General features: G+C 43.7%; 2 protein-coding genes across 2 annotated transcripts in view; one reads left to right on the top strand and one right to left on the bottom strand.

Moving 5' to 3' along the window:
- Positions 1–676: 676 nt before the first annotated feature.
- The window catches only part of USP9X (ubiquitin specific peptidase 9 X-linked), a 162,876-nt gene continuing 136,732 nt past the window's right edge, over positions 677–26,820 (top strand). Inside the window, exon 1 of the mRNA XM_013057508.2 lies at positions 677–849. The gene's annotated coding sequence lies outside the window, so the exon portion shown is untranslated. The remainder of the gene's footprint in view (positions 850–26,820) is intronic.
- LOC123394744 lies at positions 25,175–26,660 on the bottom strand. Its single transcript, XM_045089470.1, has 2 exons — positions 25,913–26,660; positions 25,175–25,661 (listed from the first exon to the last, which is right to left on the bottom strand). Exons 1-2 carry the CDS (start codon positions 26,546–26,548, stop codon positions 25,647–25,649), a joined length of 651 nt encoding a protein of 216 aa, XP_044945405.1. The 5' UTR covers positions 26,549–26,660; the 3' UTR covers positions 25,175–25,646.

The raw sequence follows: 26,820 nt of genomic DNA on the forward strand, positions 1-26,820 counted from the left end.
ACCAGGAAAACTTGAACCCAGACTAGGTATTCGATTATATTAAGGAATCAGTGTTAATTTTATTAGGTGTGATAATGGTACTGTGTTCATAAAGTCTGTATCCTGTTAGAGACTTAAGTATTTATGGGTGAAATTATGTCATTTCCTTTAAAATAAGTCCCGGGAGGGGGCGGGGGTAAGTACGGAGGGAAATAAATGAAGCAAGAAAGCCAAAGTAGGGCGCCTGGGTGGCTCAGTTGGTTAAGCAACTGCCTTCGGCTCAGTTCATGATCCCGGAGAGCCAGGACTGAGTCCCGCATTGGGCTCCCAGCTCCATGGGGAGTCTCGTTCTCCCTCTGACCTTTTCCCCTCTTTTGCTCTCTCACTGTCTCTCTCAAATAAATAAATAAAATCTTAAAAAAAGAAAAAAAGAAAAGAAAGCCAAAGTAGTAGTAACTCTTACAGCTGAGTGACAGATGAACTGGGATTTATTAAACTATTCTCTATTTTTCCGCATGTTATTAAGTTATTGAGCTTCAAACTCACTCTTCTATACTCTGCCTTTTGATGGGGGGGTGGGAAGCGAGCGTTCGCTTTTCAGCTTGGCCCACGACTTCCTGCTAGACTCCGCCTATAGGGGGCGATAGAGGGAGACTGCAAGGCGGGAGGAGGACGTAGCGACTTAAACTCCTTTCTGTTCTTCCTTGTTCCCTCCTGTCAGCTTCCTGCTGCTGTCAGCATTCCCCCAGAACATTTCTTCACCGCCGCCCCAGCAGCGCCTTTCGTTGTCTGCAGCTGAATCCGGTTCGTCGTTTTCCAGGATTCACAAAACCAGACTTATCCCACCCCCATCAGCAACACCAGCATGAGGTGAGTAGCACCCCCTCCTCAGGGGTCTCAGTCCCAGTTCCACCGAGCCCTTCCTCCAAGGTTCAAAGTTGTAACAATTCCATTCTCTCTCCTTTGTACCCCAGCCCTGGGGCTGGTAGCCGCTTCCTGCGCTGACTTTCTTGACGATCCCTCAGACCTCTCTTTTCACCGCTCGAGTTAGCTCAACAACTTTATGCCTAGTTAACGTTTTGTTTGTTTTGCTTTTTAAATAGTAAATCCCGTCTGTTCAAATTAACTAACGCGCTTTCTACCTCCCGACTGGTCCCCGATGAGAGGTACCCGGACTCCCATCAGTCATGGGTTGAGGGCTGCGTTCGGGGGGCTCATCCCCCAGCATTCCTGGTCTGCCACATGGGTAGCAAAGCCAACTTCAGCAGCTGAGCAGGTTCCAGTGGCAAGTAATACAGGCGCCACGAATTGGAAGTTGCGCCAGTGTGCACTAAAGTGATAAAGAAGGTGGGGGCGGCTCGGCGATTTTGCTACGCAGCCAGATGCCCTTTATAAAACATTAATTTCTAATTACGGAAGCGTTAATTGTCCTTGAAGGACAGTTAGGAAGAAAAAAACTGAAGTTCTCTCTGTCACCAGCCCCAGTTCTGATTTCCTTCTCTTCCCTCCTACCCAGAGGCAGCCAGTGTTACCGCTTATCATTTACATGTGTTTTTCTACATATATATGCTTAAAACATATATGGCTTTATGTGTAGGTTTAATTTTTTTGCATAGTAATACGTATCTTTTTGCAAGTTGCTTTATTCACTAAACAATTTGTCTTGTATGTCACTCCATATGATGACGTATACACCCACCTCATTCGTTTCTTTCTTTTGTTTTTAAGATTTTTATTTATTGGGGCACCTGAGTGGCTAACCTGATTAATCGGCTTCCTTCAGCCCAGGTCATGATCTCAGGGTCCTAGGATCCAGCTGTGCATCAGGCTCCCTGCTTAGGAGGAGCCTGCTTCTCCCTCTCCCTGTTTTCTCTCTCTCTACCTGTCTCTGTCAAATAAATCATAAAATCTTAAAAAAAAAAAAAAACCTCTTATAAAAAAAAAAGATTTTTATTTATTTGAGGGGGGAAGGGCAGAGGGAAAAGCCGACTTCCCTCTGAGCAGGGGAGTCTGAGGCAGGGCTCGATCCCAGGATCCAGAGATCATGACCTGAGCCAAAAGTCAGGCGGTTAACTGTCTGAGCCACCCCGTCGCCCCATCTCATTCTTTTCACCTGCTTCGTAATATTCCTTATTAAGGGTGCATATGCCCTTGTTTATTTCCCTCTTGCCCTATGTTCACTCTTACCCACATTCTATGATTCATGTTCATGTCCCTGCATCTTTGTACCTGTTCAGCAGTGTTTATTTCTAGAGTCGAGACAGTAGAAGAAATGTTGGGTCAGATAGAATCCATATTTGCAACTTGCATTAGATGTTAAAAATATGTCCTCCAAAAGGTGGTTGCAGTTTACGGGCTGTGATATTGTGATTGGTAATAAGAAATATAAATTTGGCCTCCCTTTCGATTCTCGCATACAGCTCCTAAAACCCTTGGAATTTCCGAAGTGATGAGAGCAACAAAGGTGTCTTTTGTTATGTTAATGAGTGACATTTGGGCTGCACCTAAGGATGGGGGCTGGTTGCCAGGGGAACCAAGTATGAATAAAGGGTTGGAACTTTCAGTCCCACCCCCTGACCTCCCCGGAGGGGAGAGGGGCTGGAGGTTGAATCAATCACCAATGGCCAATGATTAAATCAGTCCTGACTTTGTAATGAAGCCTCCATAAAACCCCAAAGGACCGCGTTCGTAGAGCTTTCAGGTTGTTGAACATGTGGAGTTTTGGGCACAGTGGCAAGCCTGGAGAGGGCATGGAAGCCCCTCGTCCTTTCCCCATACCTTGCCCTGTGGATCTCTTCCATCTAGCTGTTTCTGGGTTATATCCTTTTATAACAAACCGGTGATCTAGTAAGTAAGATGTTTCTCCGAGTTCTGTGAGCCGCTCTAGCAAATTAATCGAATCCCAGGAGATGGTCATTGGAACCTCCAGTCTATAGCTGGTCAGTCAGAAGCAGGGGAACAGCCTGCCTTGTGACTGGCATCTGAAGTTGGTGTAGGGTGGCTGGGGGCAGGGGAACAGCCTTGTAGGACTGAACTCTTTAACCTGGGCAGTCTGGTGCCATCTCCGGGTAGGTGGTATTGGAATTGAGTTGAATTCTTGGGACTCAACTGCTGGTGTCAGTGCTTGCTTGCTTGCTTGCTATTGTGTGGAAAGCCCTTGCCCCAGTTTTGGATTTGGGTCCGGGAACCCAAAAGGGTTGGTGTTCAGTGAATTGGGATTTGCTAGACTGTCCGTGGCTCACAGAAGCATGTGGTTTGGGAAAAGAAAGGATGAAGGGAAGGAGAGTGGTGGTGAAGCTCTTTATTCCTGGGTGTCCATGTGGTCACCCAAGGAACGGAGCAGCAACTGTGCTGCGTTCAGTTACTAAACAAGGACTCAGCTCCTGGGCAGTTGGAATAAGGAAGTGCATACTGATGAGAAAAAGGCAAAATATTCAATCCCTTGGTCATTGTTATCTGTAATAGCTAAACTAAAAGGGAACGCTCAGTTGGACTTTGATGTTAGTCCAGATTCCGATTTCAGTGAGTCTGAGCTTTGGCCATTAGCCTCAAAGCGGCCCCCCAAGGTAAAAGTACTGTGGGGGAAGGGTAAAACCAGGAAACTTTTGAAACTAGGGGGGCTGTAGTGTGAAAGAGTTGTTTTCATTTTGTCTGTCAGTATCCTCGGCTTCCTGAGGAAGTTTCACTGAACGGGTTTGGGGGAGTAACTGATTGGGGGCCACTGGTGTTTCTGGTCTGAATTCCTCTGGGTGGAAGAGCGTGTTTGGGTGGCTGTGGGACCCACCGGTCACTATGGAACAGTCCCAGGTGTCTGTTAGTGATCCAGACATTCCCGAGGTGGTGGACTGCATGAAAGCCACCTTGTTAATTCTTAGAAAGGGGACTGTCCTTAACCTGCATCAATGCCAAGTGGGAACCCCGATGAAGCCAGCTGATAGGCTTCCTATGCAAGGCATCTGGGACTGGCTTTATGATGACGGAGATATTAACCCGTCCAGTATGCCCATTACCCAGGTCAGGGTAAATGCTGTGGCTTGAGGGGATCCCTTTCAGAGAGTGCCCCGTGTAACCTCATTGTTGCAAAACCAAAAAACAGCTCGGGAAGCCTCATCAAATTTCTTGTCTCAGTTTCTCTTCAGGTACCTTACAGATGCTAATAGAAACTGTAGGTTAATTAACAAGCCAATGGGGAGAGTCAGGGGATGCTGCTGAACTAGGTGGAAAATTTTGAAGTTACTAAGAAATATGGTGAATAAAGTGAATATTGATAGGAGCGAAACAAAGAGGAAACATAAAGGGGACTCATCCCAGCCGGGTGGAAATTTTTAGATGATTAGTAAGAAATGGGTGAACTGGGTTTTTTGTTTTTTTTGTTTAGTATATATAAATTGCGTAAGCTTTTAAAAAAAGAAATAGGATGAATAAAACACTGATGGGATAAAGACAAAGGCTTTAATATAGCCCTATCTAATGTTGGTCAGGCCAAATGGACCCCTGTTGCTCCCCCAACATTAAACGGCCCCAAACAATTCTGCTTTATTTATCCCTGTTCAGAGAAATTTTTACAAGCTGGAAGGCAAAAATTACAATGAAGTACCAGACCAGCAACTGCGTGAGTGAGCAGTTTGGCAGATTAATCAAGATAAAAAGATTGACAAAAGGGTTAGGGTCCCTTGGCTTGACCCTCTCACTGGGGACCCAGAGCCTTTGTAGCACAAGAAGTGCATAAAGTGGTCAGAGAAGAGAAGTTTCCCTGAGTCCTTGATCTGGGAGTCCCATAAACCATGGTACCAGAACCCATTGGTAAAGCCCTGACTCCTGCCACAGTTAGATTGACAGAATGTCAAAACACAGGATTGATAGGATTATGAAAGTTGGAATGCTGAAGCCAATACTCTCTAAGGAAATCATGTTGACTTTACCTGAATGCTTTATGGGGATGGATATTAAATGTGGCTGAGGAACACTTCCCTACCCTATATAACCTGATGATGAAGTCCTAACAGAGGCTACAGCTAGGAATGTGAGTTGATAGAATCATGGTAAAAGTTTGTAGGAGGATTTGTATGTTTGAATAGACTTTATGGGAAAGGATTGCATTTCTTTTACCTGATGGTTAAAAGGCAAAATATTAGGGATTGATAAGGGGTGGACATAGTATCCGATGGGAATCCTTCCCCTACCTAGTAACAGAAGGCATATACATATGCCCTTCGAGCAATAAATATTAAGTAGACCTGCTAAATGGGAACCAGTAAGATGCCTGAGCCCACGCAGTGGAGGGTGTAAACTGGAATGCTGGTCGAAACCAATTCTTGGCAATAGCGCTTCATAGAGTGTAGACTGAAGCTTATGGCAAGAGCCTGGGACCGCCTCCCAGTGACCACTACTGGGACTTTGGGGAAGGGAGTTTTTTTGAAAGGCATTTGCTACCTTGCTGTGTGGGGTATTAATTGAAGGTGAGGGACATACATGATCTTGAAACCTGAAATACCCACAATGTCTAGAATGATGTTGGAAAAACACCTTAATGGGGATGGCAGTGCCTAGGGAATGCCAGCAGAAGCTTCCTCAGGAGCAGGGAGCCCCTTTTCCCCTGGGACTGACTCAGGAATGGTATGGGGAGCTTGCTGGGTTCTCTCATCACTTAGTACCTATAAACAGCTCCCGACTGACAGATAAAGAGCTGCTTGAAATGTGGACAGAAGTTCCACGGTTGGGGGCGGGGGGTAGAATGGACATCATCTTGCTTGGAAGGCCTCCATTCTGATTGAAAAAGGTAAAAAACCCAGCTCAGTGGCCTGAACTGCATGCTGTTTCACTAGCCGTGATGGAAGAACTGAACTGTGATAAAAAGCCAGTATGTTTGACTTGTTACTGACTAATGGGCAGTAACCAGTGGGCTGAGCTGCTGGTCAGCAGGAGGGCGGTGGAAACGTGGCCCATTAAATAGATGCCCATGCAGGGCCTAGTCCTATGGAAATTTAAGGGGTGTATTAAGGTAGGACATGTCAACGCCCATCAGAAGAACTCCCTTCTGGGTTTGGAAGGTGGTTTGAACAAACACATCCCCACGTGCTCCTTGGAGGTGGCTGCCTAGGTCCATGAGATGAGTGGACACTGCAGAGATGGGCTGGTTCCAGACTTGTTCCTCTGGTACCTTCTGAGGCACAGAATGTTAGTAAGAATTGTTCTGTTTTGGCAAAGGAGACAGAGACTGCAGATGGCCTTGTGGCAGATTTTTTGGTGGGAGAGACCTTAACATAGCTGGCGAGTGAGCCTGATGCTGGCAGCAGGGAGTGGGGGGCACCATGAATGGGTCCTGACAGCAGGAGTCACTGACTCTAGACTGGCTTTGCTTTCCCAGTGGGAGAGGCGGACACTCCCATGCTGGGAAAGAACCAGAACTGAAGATAGGGCGCTACTTTGTACAGGCCATCCACACTTCAGACGGGGGAATGTACTTTACAGCTGATAATGACCAACACTTGTCAGGGATATCCTCCTCAAAGTACTAGTTAGACAGAGAATGAAGGGGGCGATTAAACAGTGGTTGTCGGGGAGCCTGGGTGGCTCAGTGGGTTAAGCCTCTGCCTTCGACTCGGGTCGTGATCTCAGGGTCCTGGGATCGAGCCCTGCATTGGGCTCTCTGCTCAGAGGGGAGCCTGCTTCCCTCTCTCTCTCTCTGCCTGCCTCTCTAACTACTTGTGATCTCTCTCTCTGTGTCAAATAAATAAATAAATAATCTTTAAGAAAAAAAAGCAGTGGTTGTCTAAAAGTGGGGGGTCAGTGTGGGCAAGGAGGAGAGACACACATGAAGGGGGCTGGCTTACAGGCTTGCACCAGTGTGTTCCCACACACAGTGCGAACACGAGGAGGCTAACCCCTGGATAGATTCCTGTTTTTCTGGTGGATCTGGGGAAGAGAGGGTGTGGAAGGTGCTAGTATTCTTTTCCACACCGCCTCAACTTTTTTTTCTCTACTCGACGCAGTGTCACAAGGACCCCTATGGGGGCTGCATCGATTCCTAAGCAAGAAACTGCAACTGTGTATTTTTAACTTTTGTGTCCGAATTCCTAAGGGCCCAATGGGGCAGGATAGGCCTTAACCCCTTTTGGTGAAATTGGGGCTAACAGTGAACACTCAGCTGGCGGTAAAGATAGCCCACCAGTTCTGCACGTGGGTAACCTCACCTTATCTAACTAGAACTGCACTGAGGGGGAGGGACTTGCTAGACTAGTTTTGCCGCCTGGAGTCTACCCCAGCGCAGTGACCAAACCTAATGTCCCTTCCAGAGGTGGGAAGGTTTGGGTATAAATGAAGGGGAAGAAAAATAGTAGCTGAGGGGTAAGGGAATGAATACAGGGGTTATATATAATGAGGGAAATCCAATATTACATTGACATCACCAAAGAGGCTTCGAACAGGTGCTGTTCCTTCTTAGCCTGAGTATACCAGATGCCTGAGAGAGTGAAGCCGTGTAGTGCACTCTTGTTTTTGGGACCTGAGGGGATGGCATGAAAGCCTACAAACCTGAGTGGCCAGCCGTCTGCGAGGAGGACTGCTCGTCCTCCGTATGATGCTGGACTGGATAGTTATTAATGACTGGATGATATCTCTTTTGAGTTTTATGATTGTTTTGCTATGAGGAATCCATATTCGAAGACCAGGGTGGACTGTGATATTGTGGTTTATAATAAGACATATATTAGGTCTTCGTTTTAGGAGTAAGGAAACTCCTAAAACCTTTGGAATTTCCTCAGTGTTGAGAGCCTTGAAGGTGTCTTTTGTTATGTTCATGAGTGACTTGGACTGCACCTAAGGAATGGGGCTGGTTGCCTTGGGAAGGAACCTTGTGATTAGAAGGTTGGAAATTTCAGTCCCACCCCTCTGATGGGTATGTGTGTGTGTGGGGGGGGGTTATTGAATCAATCACCATTGGCCATTGATTTAAACTAAAAGGATGGGGTTCAGAGAGCTTAGGGGTTGGTGAGCAGGTAGAACTGTGGGTAGAGTGGCGCACCTGGAGAGGGCATGGAAACTTCTCATCCTTTTCCCATACCTCCCCCTGTGCCTCTCTTCCGAATGGCTGTTCTGAATTATATCATTCTATAATAAACCAATGATCTAGTAAGTAAAATGTTTCTCTGAATTCCGTGACCCGGTCGAGCAGATGAAAACCCAAGGAGTAGGTCGTTGGAACCTAGCCGGTCAGTCCGAAGGACAAGTCAACATAGACTTACAACTGGTGTTTGAATTGAGTTACCAAGAAGGTAATCATTGGAACCTCCTATCTATCTATAGCCATTGGTCAGATGCATAAGTAACAAATGGCTTTTGTGACTGGTGTCTGAGGAGAGGTGTGTGTGGCGTTGAGGGTGGAGGAGGACTGGTGGCAGTCTTGTAGGACTGAATCCTTAACCTGTAGAATCTGATACTCGTTTCCAGGTGTAGTTAGTGTCAGAATTGAGTTGAATTCTCAGGTACCCTGTTGGTGTCTAAGAATTGTTCCTCATTGTGGGGAACCCTGCTCCCCACACATTGGAAATTGTGTTTCAGAGTATCTCGAAGGCAAGTGACCTAGGAGGGTGCCAGTGCTCTTACTACAGGATGTAACATAGCTGCCTTATCCTACATATCCCATCTGGCCCTCATCTGTGTTCCTTTAGCAGAAGATAACACGAGTGAGAGCTGTTCGCCCTAACCATGCCACAAAGCAACAGACACCTTCTGCACCCTACTCCCTAAGGGGCCACCAAGGTGGAACTACGGTACTCAAGCTGGAGGTACCAATACCCTCAGGGAGTCTGAATTCAGCGTGGCTGCAGTGTGTGCTCTCCAGCTGAGAGTAGAGTCTCATGGAGACTGTTGGATGGGACTTTCCTGAGCCCACGTGACAACCCCTAGCCACTCTTGGAAATAACTAAGTGCATTTTGTGGGGGCTCTGAGGGCCTTACATGAGCAAGGCGGGGTGGTAGTTTGGTTATACCTAGCTTTTCTTTTATGCAACCAACAGTGGACCTGGTGCCTGTGGGTGTGGGAGTTATGGAGAGAAAGCTACATAGAATCTCTCTCAGTTATCCGCCTGTATTCTAGGGCTGGGATCCCATGATGCGCTCTCTAAAGATGTGAAATCTGCAAATATTAACTACCTCATAGATATCTGAAAAGAAACTTTTTTCGGGGATAGGAAGGAATCAGCAAGGCCAAGGATCTGAGGTGGGAATGTGCTTTATCATGTTCAAGGAATGATAAGGAGGCTGGTTGGTACAGAGAGTGTGAGGGGGGCAAGAAGAAGGAAAGGATGTGAGAGAGATAATGATAGGGACTAGAGACTCGCTCTGCTTTTCCAGATCGCTTCCTGCCCAAGGGTTGTTCTAAATCTCATAGCTTTTTCAGGCCAGGTCTTGATTTCTTTGGTGATTCAGTTCCCTCAAAACCTCAGTAGTCCTCTGATCTTTTTGTTTTAGACGTTGACCACGTTCTCTTCCTAGATGTGGTTGTGGCGACTGCCTTACGTATCTGTCTCCTTGTTCCTGCGCTGCTCCCTTTTGAAACTTAACAGAGCAGGCTTAGATGAGAAGGGCACCACTACCTTCTGTCTGATTGTCACTTTAGGGCAGAGTGCCCCTGTTTAAGGAGTTTTATAAGCCTTTGTGTCAAAAGCTCAGGCGGTTCCACAGGGTAACACTGAACATGAGGAACCAAATGACAGACCACCAGAGTGATCGGTCACTGCTGTGGAAAAGCCACTTCTAAACTACAGGTAAGCAGTTTTAGAGAAAGCCATGGAAGCTGGTAACTGGATCCTAGCGGGGAAGCTACAAAGGGTCGCCCTCCCCCAGACCAGGGAGATGGATAAGAAATGGCCTTGTGACAGTCTCCCATAAGATAGGGGCGAGAAGCAGCACTATAACAACTCCCTGTGCTTAACTCCCTTTATTCCAGGAGGCATCACAGAGGATTTGGCCCTGAGTTGGGTCAGACTGCAGATCCATTGTTTATGGGGCCTAGGTGGAGATATGCAGGGGCACCAGATGTCATGAGGGAGTTGTTCCCCTCCACCTTTGTCACACAAAGCCCTTTTCAGTCTTGTCTTACTATTTGGGATACAGAAGCAGTCAGCTCTCCCTTCTTCCTCCCTTCCTCCCTCCCTTCCTTTTTTCAAGATACTGAGATAGAACAGAGGGAAAGAGAGAATCTCAAGTAGACTCCATGCCCAGCAGGGAGCTGGACGTGGGGCTCAGTCTCACAAACCTGAAATCACGACCTGAGCCAAAATCAAGAGTCGGAGGCTCAAGAGCCACCCAGGCTCTCTAGCAGTCAGCTTTTCTAGTCTTGCATCCCCAAATATCTTACCGTTTCTGCAGCTTAACCAGCCCATTCTTGCCTGAGCTTTCTTTTAACACCTTGCTGACTTTAGCAAGTAACCATCAATTCATACTCCTGACATCGCATACCATCCTCCTTTCTGAAAGCTGTAGGGTCTGGAGGCACTTCGTGCGACTTTCTTTTATTACAGGTAACATCTGCTGTTTAACAAGACAAGACTCTCCATCTTTCTATCCTCCAATATCATTTTCCTTCTTGTGCACTGGTGCAAACAACAAAACTTTCATTATTGCTGATCTTACCTGGCCGGGTAGGTGAACAGGTCACTGGGACAGCCCTCCCTGCTGTCATTCAGAAACCTGGGCTGACTGAGGCTTTGCTTGCTTCTACACGTGGCTACCAAGGTCATCCTTAGGACTGAGGTGTGGAGCTGTCTCTGTTATAGCTGGCTGCAAGGGGAGAAAAGTATACATTAGTATGTTTGCGAGGTTTACATGGACAGGCTGGAAATGGTATATGAAATTCGTGCTCTCATTCTTGCATGTGGCCACACCTGACTGCAAGGGAGGCTGGGAAATGTGTGCCCAGGAAGAAGAGGAGAGCATGGAGTAGGTGAGCAGCTTGCAGTCTCTATGGAGTAGTTGTACTGGCAGTGTGGGTGGTGAGAAGTGGCTGAATTCTGGATTTATATAGAATGTAGAGACCTCAGGGGCATCTGGGTGGCTCAGTCAGTTAAGCATCTGCTTTCAGCTCAAGTCAGGGTCTTGGGATTGAGCCCCACGTCAGGCTCCCTGCTCAGTAGAGAGTCTGTTCTTCCCTCTCCCCCTGCCTACCGCTCCCCCTGCTTGTGTCCTCTCTCTGTCGCATAAATAAAAATAAAATATTAAAAATAAAAGAAGATAGACACCTCAGAATTTGTTGACACCATGGTTTGGGGCCTGAAACGTTGGAAGGATAGAGTTGCTGTATGCGAGGATGGGAAAGGCTATCGAGAACTCCGTTTCAGACACGTGATTTTTGAGGTACCCACATGGAGACATTAAATAGGCAGTTGGAGATGCGGGTTTATAGTTCAAAGAAGTGGCCAGGACTGAATATATAAACGTGAGGGGGAGGGTTTGGTACATATATGGTATTTAAAGCTATTAAACTGCACTAACTACAAAACTATATAGAGTAATACTGAATTTCATTGATTCTACAAAGTACATTTTTTTACATCTTAAGATCTTTGAAACTGGAATGCATCTTACAACACTAAATATGGTCTTCAATTATTATGATTGATAGTGTTTTCTTTGTTAGTATAATTTAAAATAATGATGTCTTGCAACTGATGACACCCCAGATTCAATGAAACCATAATACTAAGAGTAAAAACGATGATGCTATTGAATATTTACTGTGCATCAGACACTGTGCTAAGCCACTTCCATGATTATCTTTACATGTAGTTATAGGAGTGTTAAGCGCTCAGGTGCTGGGACATGACTGCATAGATCTGTATTCTGGCTCCGAGTTTATAGACCATATGACCTTGGTGAAATGCTTACTTTGTTCCCTACTTTCCTAATCTCTAAAATGGGATGATAATAGTACCTAATTTACAGGTTTATTATGAGGATTGAAAGAATTAGTACACGTGTAGTTCTTAGAAGAGAGCTTAAAACAGTAACTGCTAAATTGTTCACATTATTAACAAAATTAACATTGTTAAAACTGTGGAGAATATATGTATGTATGTAAAAATTCACGAAATCTTGCCAATTATAACGACATGGGTGGAGCTAGAGATTATTATGCTTAGCAGACTAAGTCAGAGAAAGACAAATACCTTATGATTTCACTCGTATGTGTAATTTAAGAAACAAAACAAATGAGCAAAGGGAGAAAGAGAGGCAAACCAAGAAATAGACTCTTAGCTATAGAGAACACACTGATGGATACCAGAAGGGAGGGGTGTAGGGGATGGGTGACATGGTGATGGGGATTAAGGAGGGCCCTTGTGATGAGCATTGGGTATTGTATGGAAGTGTGGGATCACTGTATTGTATACCTGAAAGTAATATAACACTACATTAAGTAACTGGAATTTAAATTAAAAAAAAGAAAAGAAAAGAAAAGAGGGCGCCTGGGTGGCTCAGTGGATTAAGCCTCTCTGTCTTTGGCTCAGGTCATGATCTCAGCGTCTTGGGATCAAGTCCCATATCAGACTCTCTGCTCATCAGGAAGCCTGCTTCCCCCTCTCTCTCCGCCTGCCTCTCTGCCTACTTGTGATCTCTCTCTGTCAAATAAATAAATAAAATCTTTTAAAAAAATGTTTCAGGCAAAAAAAAATATTCATCAAGCTATACTCTTTATTACTGTGAATATTGTATACCTCGATAAAAGAAGAAAACAAACCAAAACAGAAAAGTTGGAAGAGAAAGAGATCATCTGTCTTCTAAGTAAGAAAAAAAAGTTACATGTCTTCATTGAAGTATTTTTGTCTGAAATTAATATAGTTGCTCTAGCTTTCTTTACATTATTGTCAGCACAGCACATTTTTTATGGTCCCTTTTCTTTTAACTTATTTGTGTCTTTCTATATAAATTGGGTTTCTTGGGGGCACCTGGGTAGCTCAGTCAGTTGTATCCAACTCTTGATCTTAGTTCAGTTGATCTCAGGATCATGAGTCCCTAAGTCCTGCATTAGGCCCCATGCTGGGTGTGGAAGCTACTTTAAAAAAGAAAAAGGTGGGTTTCTTATAGACTACAAATAGTTGGGTCTTATTTTTTTAGTCTACTCTGACAGTTTCTTTTACCTGGTGTATTTAAACCATGGATATTTATTGATCTAGTTGGATTAATATTTGCCATATTTGTTCCTGTTTTCCATTCATTGTCCTCATTCTTTGGTTTTTAGTTTTTGCCTTCCATCCATTTTATTTATTTATTTATTTATTTTTTGGAATGAGCTATAATTGATATATTATTCTCAGGTGTGCAACATGATTTGCTATTTGTGTATATTGTGAAATGATCACCACGATGCATCTAGTCAACATCCATCACTATATATAGTTAATTTTTTTCTTGTGATGAGAACTTTTAAGATTTACTCTAGCAACCTTCAAATATCCAATATAGTGTTATTAACTATAATATCTATGCTGTAAGCTATGTCCCCATGACATTTATTTTAAAATTGGAAGTTTATACCTTTTTTAAAAAATATATATTTATTTATTTATTTGATAGAGATCACAAGTAGGCAGAGAGAGGGAAGAAGCAGGCTCCCTGCCGAGCAGAGAGCCTGATGCAGGGCTTGATCCCAGGACCTGAGATCATGACCTGAGCCAAAGGCAGAGGCTTTAACCCACTGTGCCACCCAGGCACCGTGGAAGTTTATACCTTTTGATACCCTTCACCTATTTTGCCCGGCCCCTCCAGCCCCCACCCTCCCAACAATCACCAATCTATTCTCTATATCTATGGGTTTGTGCGCTTTTTGTTTGTTTTTTTAAGATTCCACGTAGAAGTGAGATCATATGGTATTTATCTTTTTCTGTCTGACTTGTTTCATTTATGCCATCAAGGTCCATCCATGATGTTGTCATAAAATGGCAAGATTTCATTTAAGATTTTATTTATTTGAGAGAGAGAGTCTGGGAAGAGGGAGAGAGGGAGGAACAGACTCCCCACTGAGCAGGGAGCCTGATGTGGACTTGATCCCAGGACCCTAGGACCATGACCTGAACTGAAGGCAGACACTTAACCGACTGAGCTACCCAGGCGCCCCAATTCCATTCTTTTTTATGGCTGAATAATACTCCTGTGTATGTGTATCACATTTTCTTTTATTCATCCATTGATGGACACTTGGGTTGTTTCCATATCTTTGCTGCAGGGAAAGTGGGAATGCTGTATTCTCTGGTTTTAACCAAACATTTTGTGTTAGTCTGTTCCCTTTCCTCTCTTTGCAAATCAGTTATACTTCTTTTTTTAGTGATTGCCCTAGAGTGTGCAGTATACTTTTGCCACTAGTCCATATCCACTTTCAAGTAACACTCTTTCACTTCATGGAGAGTACAAATACCTTTTAACAGAATGTTTCTAGTTCCTCCCTTCTGTTCCTTATATCATTGCTGTCATTTATATCACTTACAGCTTATTAAGTGTTGTTATTGCTAACATTATCTCTGTTGCTATTTTGAACAAACTTATCTGTTAGATCCATTAAGAACAAAAAATAAAATATTTTATTTGACCTTCATTGATTTCTTCTCTAGTGCTCTTCCTTTCTTTGTGTCAGTCTGAGTTTCTGACCTGGATTATTTTCCTTTTTTCTGAAGCCCTTCTTCTAACATTTCTTGCAAGTCAGTCTACTGGCAACAGATCCCCTTGATTTTTGTCTGAGAATATCCTTCTCTTTGGTAGGATAATTGGCTGGATATAAAATTCTATGTTGGTAGTTTCTCTCAACACTTTAAATATTTCACTCTTCACTCTTCTCTTCTTGTTTGCTTGGTTTCTGAAGGGAAATCCAGTGTCATTCTTAACTGTTGCTCCTCTGTAGGTAGGGTGTTTTCTCCCCTCTGGGTTCTTTCAAGATTTTTTCTTTATCTTTGGTTTTCTACACTTTGAGTAGGCCATGTTTAGGACTATATTTATTGACATTTATCATGCACAGTATTCTCTAAACTTCCTGGATCTGTGGTTTGTGTCATTAATACTGGAAAATTCTCAGCCATTATTACTTCAAATATTCCTTCTGTTCCCTTTTCTCCCCCTCCTGCTTTCTGTTATTCCTATTATGCATATGTTACATCTTTTGTAATTTCCCCACAATTCTTGGATATTCTGTTCTTTTTCATTCTTCTTTTTTTCTCTTTGGATTTCAGTTTTGGAAGCTTAGGTTAACATATATTCAGGTACATTTATTCTTTCCTTGGCCATGTCTGATCTACCAATAAGCCTATCAAAGGCATTCTTCATTTCTCTTATAATGTCTTTGTTTCTAGCATTTCCTTTCGATTCTTTGTTTCCAGCTCTATGCTTATTATTACTTACCTATTCTTACATGTCCACTTTTCCCACTAGAGCTCTTAGCATATTAATCATAGACTTTTATTTTATTATTATTATTATTATTTTTTAGATTTTATTTATTTGTTTGACAGACAGAGATTACAAGTAGGCAGAGAGGCAGTCAGAGAGAGGAGGAAGCAGGCTCCCCGCTGAGCAGAGAGCCACATGCAGGGCTCGATCCCAGGACTCTGGGATCATGACCTGAGCTGAAGGCAGAGGCTTGAACCCACTGAGCCACCCAGGCGCCCCAATCATAGACTTTTAAAATTCCTGGTTTTATAATTCCCACATCTCTTCCATATCTGAGTTTGGTTCTGATGCTTGCTCTGTCTCCTCTTTTGTATGTCTTGTAATTTTTGGTTGAAAGTTGGGCATGATGTACTGGGGAAAGGAACTGTGATGAATGGCCCTTAGTGATATGGTCACATGATGGGGAGGAGAAACAGTCTGTAGCCCTATGATTGGGTCTCATTCTTTAGTGAGCCTGAGCCCCTGAATTGTAACCTTCGCAAGTGCTTCTCATTTATTTCTTTTCCCTCCAATTCAGGTGAGACAGAAAGGCTAGAGGGGGCTGGGGCTATAGCTGAGTATTCATCTCAAAAAGGCTAGAGAAGCCCACCCCCTACCCCCTTAGGCTTACTTTCTCCTACCCCTACTGACAAACAAGAGGGCTATTTCTCTTGAAAACATGGTGGAACTCCTAGAGGTAAAATTGAACTGGACCTTCCTGAACACATGTGTGTACATGCGTACACACACACACACACACACACACACTCATTCACTTCCAGAGTTCTGAACTCTAGCTTGTCCACATGGAGCCTCTGGTGATTCATCATTACAGTTTATGTTTTGTTTTTATTTTATTTTATTTTTTTAAAGATTTTATTTATTTGTCAGAGAGAGAGGGAGAGAGAGTGAGCACAGGCAGACAGAATGGCAGGCAGAGGCAGAGGGAGAAGCAGGCTCCCTGCCGAGCAAGGACCCCCATGTGGGACTTGACCGTAGGGCGCTGGGATCATGACCTGAGCCGAAGGCAGCTGCTTAACCAACTGAGCCACCCAGGCGTCCCCAGTTTATGTTTTTTTTATTCAGGACTGGCTCCAGCTTTCGGCTTCCATTCTAAGGCTTCTGCTATAATAAACTGTGACTGTCTTGTATTTACCTATCTCTTGATTTGGGGAGTCAGCACTTAGCTCTGTGACCTCAAATTTCTGATTATCTGATAGGAATTATTGATTTTCAATCTATTCAACTTCCCATGTAAGGATGGCATTGATGAATTTCAAGATCCTTACATGTTGGACCAGAACTGGAAGTCAGCATTTTCTTACAACAACAAAAGATTAAAAAAAAAAAAAATGGCAAATGCACATAGTGCATCAGTAAAGGACTGGCTGTTGATTTGTTTATTTATTTATTTTTAAGATTTATTTATTTACTTTAGAGAGAAAAGGCACGAGCAGGAGGGGCACAGGGGGAGAGCAAGAGAATTTCAAGCGGACTCCACACCAGCATGGATCCTGACGTGGGGCTCTATCTTAAAACCCTGAGATCATGACCTGAGCTGAAACCAAGAGTTGGATGCTTAGCCCAGGTGCCCCAAGGACTGGCTATTTAAATTACACTGCATCCACCCAGCAGAATACTATGTACTCAAAAATGTCAGCTCTAAGATGTCCTGATACAGAAAGATTTGCAAGATATATTTTTAAAAGATTTTATTTATTTATTTGACAGAGAGAAATCACAAGTAGTTGGAGAGGCAGGCAGAGAGAGAGAGGGAAGCAGGCTCCCTGCTGAGCAGAGAGCCCGATGCGGGACTCAATCCCAGGACCCTGAGATCATGACCTGAGCCGAAGGCAGCAGCTTAAACCACTGAGCCACCCAGGCGCCCCAAGATTTTATTTATTTTAGAGGGAGAGAGAGAGAGCAAGAGAGAGCGAGTTGGGGGACAGAGCAGAGGGAGAGGGACACGCAGACTCAGTACTAAGTGCAGAGCCTGATGGCAGCCTTGATCTCAAGACTCAGATCATGACCTCAGCTGAAACCAGGAGTTGGCTACTCACCTAACTGAGCCACCCACATGCCCCATTTGCAAGATATCTTAAGTGACAGAATGCAAGGTACAGAAAATAGATAGCATGAGTGAATGTTCTCTGAAGTGATTAAATGTTTGTTTTTTAAAAAGGATATGTATCTATATCTAGTATTCTTCAAAATAAGTAAAGGAAATACAGTTTTTAAAGATTAGTGGCAAATAGACCAAAATTACAACAATCACATTTTAGCATTATAAGGGTTGTTTTGTTTCTCAATTTTCCAAACTTTCTAAATTCGTTTACATTATTTCTCTAATTTTTTTAAAAGATTTTTATTTATTTATTTGACAGAAAGAGATCAGAAGTAGGTAGAGAGTTAGGCAGAGAGAGGGGGAAAGCAGGCTCCGCTTGCTGAGCAGAGAGCCTGATGCGGGGCTTGATCCCAGAACCTTGAGATCATGACCTGAGCAAAGGCAGAGGCTTAATACACTGAGCCATTCAGGTGCCCCTATTTCTCTAATTTTTTAAAGGAGTATTCATATGAAAAAAAATCTGGAGGTTAATACACCAAAATGATACTGGTCATTGGTTTTGGTAATGGACGTAAGGAAAATTTTTCCCATGTGCCAGACATTTTGTAATGTTATATCACATATACAATAATGTTTTTTGTTGTGACACACATGCAGATTTTATTTTGTTTAAGCATCTGGTGTCCATGTTAGGCTTGAAACAGGCTGATTACACCACCTGTTACATTAGCATTCCTAGCACACATTGAAAAGCTATTATAAATCACTATTTTGATATATAGTCCCATGTTTGTTGAAGGACTTGATAAAGCAGAAAAGAGTGGCTGATTTGGAAACAGTATAGTTTTTCTCCAAGTCCTTGAGCAAACCGAGTGAACAGTGCAGCCACAAACAGCACATTCTGTAAACCTCTTACTTGACTCTGCAAACCCAAAAACAGAGCAGGAACAGTCATGTCCTCTGCATTACCTAGATCAACCCAAGAAGAAGCAAGAAGTCCTGAAATGAGCCCAGAAATAAAAAGAAGGGAGAAATTGATGCAATATAGTTGACAAATCATTTGCATTTTTATTTTAAAAAAAAGTAAATTTTACCTAAAATTAAAGGAGGCAAAATGCATACCCAAGAGCCAAGAAAGAATAGCTGTTTCTAGCAGACAAAAATGTAATGCTTAGAAGACAAATAAAAATGAAAACAAAAACTGGAAACCTTAACAAATTTGGTTGAAAGAAACCTCTTTGTGTTTGTGAAGAGTTTGAATTGCAGAATATATTTAGAGAAATAACACTTTATTATATCTTACATGTATAAAGTAATTATATGTATAGATTAGATTATATATGTATAGAACATATACGGGGGCACCTGGGTGGCTCAGTCGGTTGAAGATCCCACTTGAGATTTCTGCTCAGGTCATGAATCATGGGGTGGAGCCCTGTATTGGGCTCCCTGCTCAGTAAATGACCAAGCCTATATTACTTCCGTCTTTGGTCTTCGTCCAAGGTTCTTGGCTTATAGCTAGCTCCCCAAATCCTTGAAATTTCCTGAGCAGTAGAGCAGTGAGAACATCTTTTGTTATAATATTTGGACTTTTGTCCACAGTTCCTGAAACTTTATGACTTCAGAGCCATAAAGTGGAATGGGTGTCTTCTTATGCATAACAAGCTCCTCTTCTGCCACCACTGGGTATATGTTAATGAGGTGACTTCTGGAGAGCACCTAAGGATGGGAGCTGGTTGCCAGGAGAACCAACTATATGATTGGAGGGTTAGAACTTTTTCAGTTACTCCCACCCCTCTAAATCTCCAGGGAGTAGAGATGGACTTGAAATTGAACAGATCACCAGTGGTCATTGATGAAGTTAATCGATACAATCTGTACAATGAAGGCTCCATAAAAACCCTAAAAGGAGAGGCTTTAGAGAGCTCCCAGGCTGGTGAACAAATGCAGATATGGAAGGATGGTACACTTAGATACAGTGTGGACTCTCCATGCCTTTTACCTGTACCAGTCCCTATGCATCTCTTCATCTAGCTGTTCTTGAGTTTTTTGTCCTTTTATAATGAGTCAATAATCTAGAAAGTAAAATGTTTCTCTGAGTTCTGCGACTTGCTCTAGCAAATTAATGGAACCCACGGTCAGTGTCATGCGAACCTTTGATTTAGAGCCATTTGGACAGAAGCACCAGTGACATCCTGGATTTGTAGTTGACATCTAAAGTGGGGTAAGGGGGGACAGTCTTGTAGGACTGAGCCCTTAATCTAAAACCCAAGGTTGGGGAGGGGGTCATTGGACCCTTCAGTCTATAGCTGGTTTGTCAGAAGCACAGGTAACAACCTGGAATTGTGATTGCCATCTGAAGCGAAGGGCAGTTTTGGTAGGACTGGTCCCTTAACCTGTAGAATGGGATGCTATCTCTGGGTGGGTCGTGTCAGAATTGAATTGTAGGATACCCAGCTGGTGTCAAAGAATCATTAATTGGTGATGTGGGGGGAAACCACCTCCCTCCCACAAACATGTTGAAATTGGTGATCAAAACCTTGGACTGAATAGTGATTACTTTTTTTCTGGCATAAGCAGTAAATAGTTCCACATTAGAGTGGACTTTGAAGAAACTCTAACAGAAGGAAAAATTGGTTGAAATTTTGCATTATTACAAAATTTCCAGGCTAGCCAAGAAAAAATAGGGAGAGTGTGCTAAGACAGAAAGCAGGATGGAGCTGAGGTTTTACCAGGCTGCAACCATGTGGAGAGAATGTAGTAAGACTTTGACTTGGTGTTTGAATTACCAAATGGTTGGTCTGGGTGACTGCAGTGCAATTTTTTTTTAAGATTTTATTTGCTTATTTATTTGTCAGAGAGAGAGAGAGGAAGAGAAAGCACAAGCAGGCAGAGTGGCAGGCAGAGGCAGAGAGAGAAGCAGACTCCCTGCCGAGCAAGGAGCCTGATGCGGGACTCCAGGACCCTGAGATCCTGACTTGAGCTGAAGGCAGCAGCTTAACCCACTGAGCCACCCAGGCGCCCCTACAGTGCAGTTTTGATTATAAAAATGGTTGAAGGGGTGCCTGGGTGGCTCAGTGGGTTGAGCCTCTGCTTTCGGGCTGTCTGCTGAGCAGGGAGTCTGCTTCCCCCTCTCTCTCTGCCTGTCTCTCTGCCTATTTGTGATCTCTCTCTCTGTTAAGTAGATAAATAAAATTTTTTTAAAAAAATGGTTGAGATAATCTGGTGGACTTTGCAGGTTCACATTTTAAATCATGAGGCTTATATTTTAGCTAGATAAGACCTGGAACATTTGGACTCCTTGGGACAGACACACAGAGCTGAGCTATACCACTCTTAAGGAGTTCTGAGTTCAAGATAACTAGCAGTGGGCCATGAGTGAGTGAGGCATAATCAGCAGCCCTAGTTCATGCTGAGGTTATTTGCTTATGCCATAAACATAACAGGATGATCCAGGCTTCTAAGGAGGCATAGTTGTCATTCTCCAACTGAGAAAGTGAGTATTTCTTAAACCTAGATGACATAAGTCAGACTAGTAGTAAAAATAAAAGGATCAGATTATTTTGTCCCATGGTAGTTTATATAAAATACATAAAACACAACCCTTCGAATTTTAAATAAAACCTGGGAGATTCTAAAACCCTAGAATAAAAGCAGTGAGACATCCCTGGCGTCTGCATACAGGTCCTTGCCTGGAATAGGTAAGTTTCAGAGAGATTCTCCCACAGCAGGACAGACTACTTTTCTTTTTTTCAAAAGATGTATTTACTCATTTATTTTTTGGCGAGAGAGAGAGAGAGCATGGGTTTTCATGAGTTGGGGAAAGGGCAGAGGAAGAGCGAGAATCTTAAGCAGACTCCCACTGAGTGGAACGCGGGTCTGGATTTCACATTGCTGTGATCATGACCTGCTGGAAAACAAGTCGGTCTCTTAAACGACTAAGCCACCTAGGCGACCCTTACCACATTTTTATATGAAAGATAGTAAGTCACTGGGGACTTTTCCTCATTCCATTCAAATCACAAAGCCTTCTCTAGGAGACATATAACCAATTTTATATTAGCTTAGCCATTAATCCCGAAGACCTTTTAACAAGTATGAAATAGTCAATCCCTTGTCTCTAGAATTGGGGAATGTGTGGCCCTGAAAGTATTAACTAGTTATCAGTTTATCCAAGAAGTTCTCTGTTCCTTTTTTGTTCTAATTGAAGTACAGTTGGTATACAGTGTTCTTTTAGTTTCGGGTGTACAACACAGTGATTAGACAACTCTATAGATGTGCTGTGCTCACTACAAGTGTAGCTATAATCTGTCACCATACAACACAGTACTGTTGACTGTATTCCCTATGCTGTACCTTTCGTCCTGTACTTCCTACTTTTTCCTTCCATAAGGGGAAGCCTGTACCTCTCAGTCCCTTTCACCGTTTTTCCCCCACCCTCAGCCTCCTCCCCTCTGGCAACCACCAGTTTGTTCTCCATATTTTGGGGTCTGTTTCTGCTTTATTTTGGTTTTTAGGTAACACATATAAGTGAAATCCTATGGCATTTGTCTTTCTCTGACTTCTTCGCTTTGTGTCTGTTCCTTAAGGTAAGTGTCCTAGTAAACAATGAGTATACTTATTAAGCACTTCTGGTTGGACAAATAAGAGTGCAGTGGGAAATTTTATGAGGAAATGTAATATGATAAGGCTTTGCTCTACCAAGATAGAACCAGGAAGTAAAACATTACAGTTTTAAAGCTAAAGGAAGACGGGTGTTAGAAACGAGAAACCAAGGGGTGCATGGGTAGCTCAGTCAGTTAAGGGTTGGACTCTTAATGTTTGCTCAGTTCTTGACCTCAGGGTCTTGAGATTGAACCCCACCTGGGGCTCCTCGCTTTGTAGGGACTCTGCTTGGGATTCTCTCTCCCTCTTCCTTAGATCCTCCTCCCCCTGCCTTCTTGCATGCGCAGTTCTCTCTCAAATAAATAAATCTTTTTTAAAAAGAGTAAGAAACTAAAATGAAGGAAGTAAGAAGGAAGGCCTGGACAGTATGGACTTTAAGGAGCTTGCACTATGGCATTGAACCTATTCTTTCAACTTAAAACTATTCAGTGCCTAGGACATTAACTGAGTGGAAGGTGTCAAAAGTGGGCTGTCCTGTAGGCCACACCCACCTTGGGAGCCACAGTGCTCAACGGTAGCTTCACAGAGCACAGGAAAGAGTGAGTTGCTGGTGAGTTTGACCTGATAGATGAATTTCCCCCTAGAACTACTGGTGGGAGTGTCATTTATAGGCTAAAACATATGAAAGTGAATTTTTTCCCACTCTTTAAAGCTTTATGGTAGAATATATATATAATCTAAAAGTAATCATTTTAACCATTCTTAAGGGTACTGGTTATTGTTGAGTGCATTTCACAGTGTCGTGCAACCATCACTTCCAGAACTAAATTTTCATCATCCCCAACAGAAACACTTTACCTTACCCTGTAAATAATGACTCCCCATTCCCTCCTCCCCCAGCCTCTGGTAACCTCTTTTCTGCTGGCTGTCCATGAATTTGTTTGAGGTACGTTATGAAGTGGAATTATACAATATGTGACCTTTTGTGTCTGGCTTCTTTCATTTAGCATAATGTTTCAGGGTCCATTCACGTTATAGCCTGTGTTGGAATTTCATTCCTTTTGAAGTCTGAATAATACTCCATTGTGCACTACATCTCGTTTTTCCACTCATCTGTTAGTGAACATTTCAACTGTTTCCACATTATGGCTGTTGTGAATAGTGCTGCCCTGAACAAGGATGAACAAGTATCTGAGTCCCTGCTTTCAATTCTCGTTCTATATTGGGTCTATAGTTAGGAGTGGAATTGCTGGTCCATAGGGTGATTTTATGTTTAGGTTGTGGGGAACTGCCAAACTTTTCTATAGCAGCTGCCTCATTTTACATTCCCACTAGCAGAACACAAGTGTTCCAATTTCTCCATATCCTTGCCAGCACTTTCTATTTTCCCTTTTCTTTTTTTTAATTATAGCCATTCTAATGGGTGTGAAGTGGTATCTCATTGTGGTTTTGATTTGCATTTCCCTCAAGACTGGTGATGTTGAGCATGTTTTCATGTGCTTATTGCGAAAAGAGCCTGCTGGGATTTTGATAGGGATTGGGTTCATTATGAAGATCAATTTGGGGGGTGTGCTGCTATTTTAACAAAACTAAATCTTCTAATCCTTGAACATGGGCTGTTTTTCCATTTATTTTGGTCATCTTTAATTTCTTCTAATGTTGTTTTGTAGTTTTCTTTTTTTTTTTTAATTTGACAGACAGAGATCACAAGTAGGTAGAGACATAGGCAGAGAGAGAGAGGAAGCAGGCTCTCCGAAGAGCAGAGAGCCCAACGCGGGGCTCGATCCCAGGACCCTGGGATCAGGACCTGGGCCAAAGGCAGAGGCTTTAACCCACTGAGCCACCCAGGTGCCCCTGTTTTGTAGTTTTCATTGTACAAATCTTGGATTTCTTTTGTTAAATTCTTTTGTTAAATTCATTCATTACAGTTTTATGCTTTTTGATGTCATGATGTAATAGAATTGTTTTCTTAACTTCATTTTCAGATTGTTTATTGCTAGTATATAAAAATACATGGGGGGCACCTGGGTGGCTCAGTTGGTTAAGCCTCTGCCTTCGACTCAGGTCATAGTCTCAGGGTCCTGGGATTGAGCCCCACATCAGGCTCTCTCGGCTCAGCAGGGAGCCTGCTTCTGTCTGCCTCTCTGCCTACTTGTGATCTCTCTTTCTCTGTCAAATAAATAAATAAATAAATAAAAATATAATCTTTTTTATTATTGATCTTAAATCCTGCAAACTTTGCCAAACTCATTTATTAGCTCTAATAGTGTTCTATAGTAGATTTCCCAGGAGTTTATATATATAAGATCATGTCATCTGCAAATAGAGGATAAAAGTGATTTAATTGTTTTCTTACCTGTGTGCCTTTTCTTTTTCTTGCTGTGGTTTGAACCACAAGGGCAATGTTGAACAGAATTGGTGAGGGTAGACATCCTTATTTTTTTTCTTTAAATATTCTTTATTCATTTATTTGACAGAGAAAAAAATCACAAGTAGGCAGATGTAGGCAGAGAGGCAGGCAGAGAGAGAGGGAGAAGCAGGGATGCGGGGCTCGATCCCAGGACCCCGGGATCAGGACCTGAGCGGAAGGCAGAGGCTCAATCCACTGAGCCACCCAGGTGCCCCAACATCCTTATTAAAGGTGCACTTTCAATAGGGTTAAAAGACCGGTTGTTCAACACTTTCCAATCCTGTCCTTTCCAATCCATGGGCAAATCACTGATCCTTTCTGTTTATCTAAAATTAGTGATAGCAATATAAGTTTTGGCTACCTCACAGGGTTCTGAGGATTAAGTAAAATCATGCGGTTAATAAACCTACAGTGTACACAGATGGTAGTGTCTGCTCTTTAGGGGCTCATAAGCTAATGGAGAAGAAAAGCCATTCATGGAAATACTTATAAAAACAAGGTAAAATGTGCTATGAATTATTCGGGCTATGAATTTTTTCTTGGATACCTTGTTAGATAATTTGGGGCAAAAACATGAGTTTAGTAACACATAGAGAAATGATTTTAAAATTTAAGATACTAGTAATGTACTGTCATACCCAATTAGTTTGGATTCCATTTTAACAACTCTGTTATAGATTAACATAGCATAACTAAATCTAACTCTCTTCCATACAAAATATAACAATCTTATTTTATAAGGGTCTGCGACAATTTTGCATTTAGTGTCCAAAAGCACTTTTTTTTAAGTCAGAAGGAAATGTGGTAGATTAGGAACTGCATTTCTTTTCTCATTTGGTCTCAGAGGTAGATTATATAGAATTGATCGAAGCACACCATTTATTTGAAATTAGCCTGATAACCTTTACTTTGGAATATAAACATGTAGAAAATAGGCCATGACATACATGGTGCATGTAGTGGGTTCTTAAGGCCTTTGTCGATTCTAACACTTTTTTTTTTTTAATTGTGTTATGTTAGTTGTATTGATTTGGCAAAAGAACCTAATCTTGCTGTTCAGTACTGTTTTGTCGCTGTGCCGTCCATGTCACTTTATAGATCTTTCTTTGCTGTTCTAAGGGCTCCTATGCTCAGAGGGTGGTCGGTCACAGTAAGGTTGTGAGGAAGCCCAGGCGCTTACAGGTCCTGAAGCTGCAGGATCAAGGGAATGAATTTCTCAGAGCACTTGCTTTATAGGGGGGGGTAGGTTCCCCCAAACCTCCACGTAACCCCCCTCCCACCCCGCAGGAGATAGCCACACCTTCCGTCTATCGGCAAGGAGCAGGTGGCCAGGCCCTGGAGACCTGGCACTGCTGCCACCCCCAAGGTACCCGCCCAACGGGCCTGGCTGGCTCACGGGCCAAGTGACGCGGGTCAGCTCTGCCCCCGGGACCCCAACGCACCGCGGGTGAGACCGCCCAGCGCGTGGTCTCAAGATCTTGTCTTTCCGCTACCCCTCCCCCCACAATCCCGGAAAAGGGGGGGAGATTGGTGACGTCATCATCCGGGCACTCGCCGCCGGGGCCACGGTTCACAATGGAACAAAAACGAGCGGCCCAAGTCAAACTCTGAGCGACGCAGCTGCGGTTTGCGCGATTAACCCTTTCCTGGCCACACACTGCCAAATCTCCCAGCTCCTTCTCCGCCGTGGTATGCCAGATCCTTCCGGATCTCCCTTCCCCCACTTTTCCTTGTCCTCGTGTCACCTCTGTTCTCACATCGCTCCTGATACGAGGGGTTTGGAACGTAGCGCGATCCCCGAGGGGCCGACGGAAAGACACCGTACTGCGTGAACAATCTGTACCGCATTGTGTTCCCCTCCCCCACTCCAGTTCTCCGGGTTCCAAGCGCCTCGCGCCTGGCCCGGCTTCCCTGGTAGCACGCGCAACTCTCCCTGGCTCGACGGCCCAGGGTGTCGGGGAAGGGAGCAGAAGGAGCAGCTGAGCGAGAAGGGGGGGTAGTGGGGAGGAGGAGACGAAGGAGGAGGGCCAGGGGGCGGGCCTTGTGAGGGGCGGGGCTAGATGGGGGCGGGGGATCATCACGGCTTTGGGCGGCGCTGGGGTTAGTGGGAGTCTGCGCCGCCGCGCTGCTGCCGCCGCCGCCACCAGTGCTGCTGCCGCCGCCGCTACCGCCGCCGCCAGTGGCCGAGCGTTTTTTTTTTCTTTTTTTTTCTTTTCTTTTTTTTTTTTTTTGGTTTGCCGGATCCGCCATATTGGCGAGGACGGGCGTCCGCGGCTGCGGAAGCTAGTCTCCGCCGTTGTCGGAGCCGCAACCTCACAGCACCCGGCCCGTCCGGGCCTCTGCCGCGCGG

This window comes from Mustela putorius, unplaced genomic scaffold (genome assembly GCF_011764305.1).
Source record: "Mustela putorius furo isolate JIRA1106 unplaced genomic scaffold, ASM1176430v1.1 tig00003836_pilon_pilon_pilon, whole genome shotgun sequence".
In the NCBI taxonomy this organism is placed as follows: domain Eukaryota; kingdom Metazoa; phylum Chordata; class Mammalia; order Carnivora; family Mustelidae; genus Mustela; species Mustela putorius.

Bases quoted from the DNA above. Each gene is read 5' to 3' on its own strand.
- LOC123394744 (XM_045089470.1), bottom strand. From the start codon at position 26,548: ATGATCCCCCGCCCCCATCTAGCCCCGCCCCTCACAAGGCCCGCCCCC.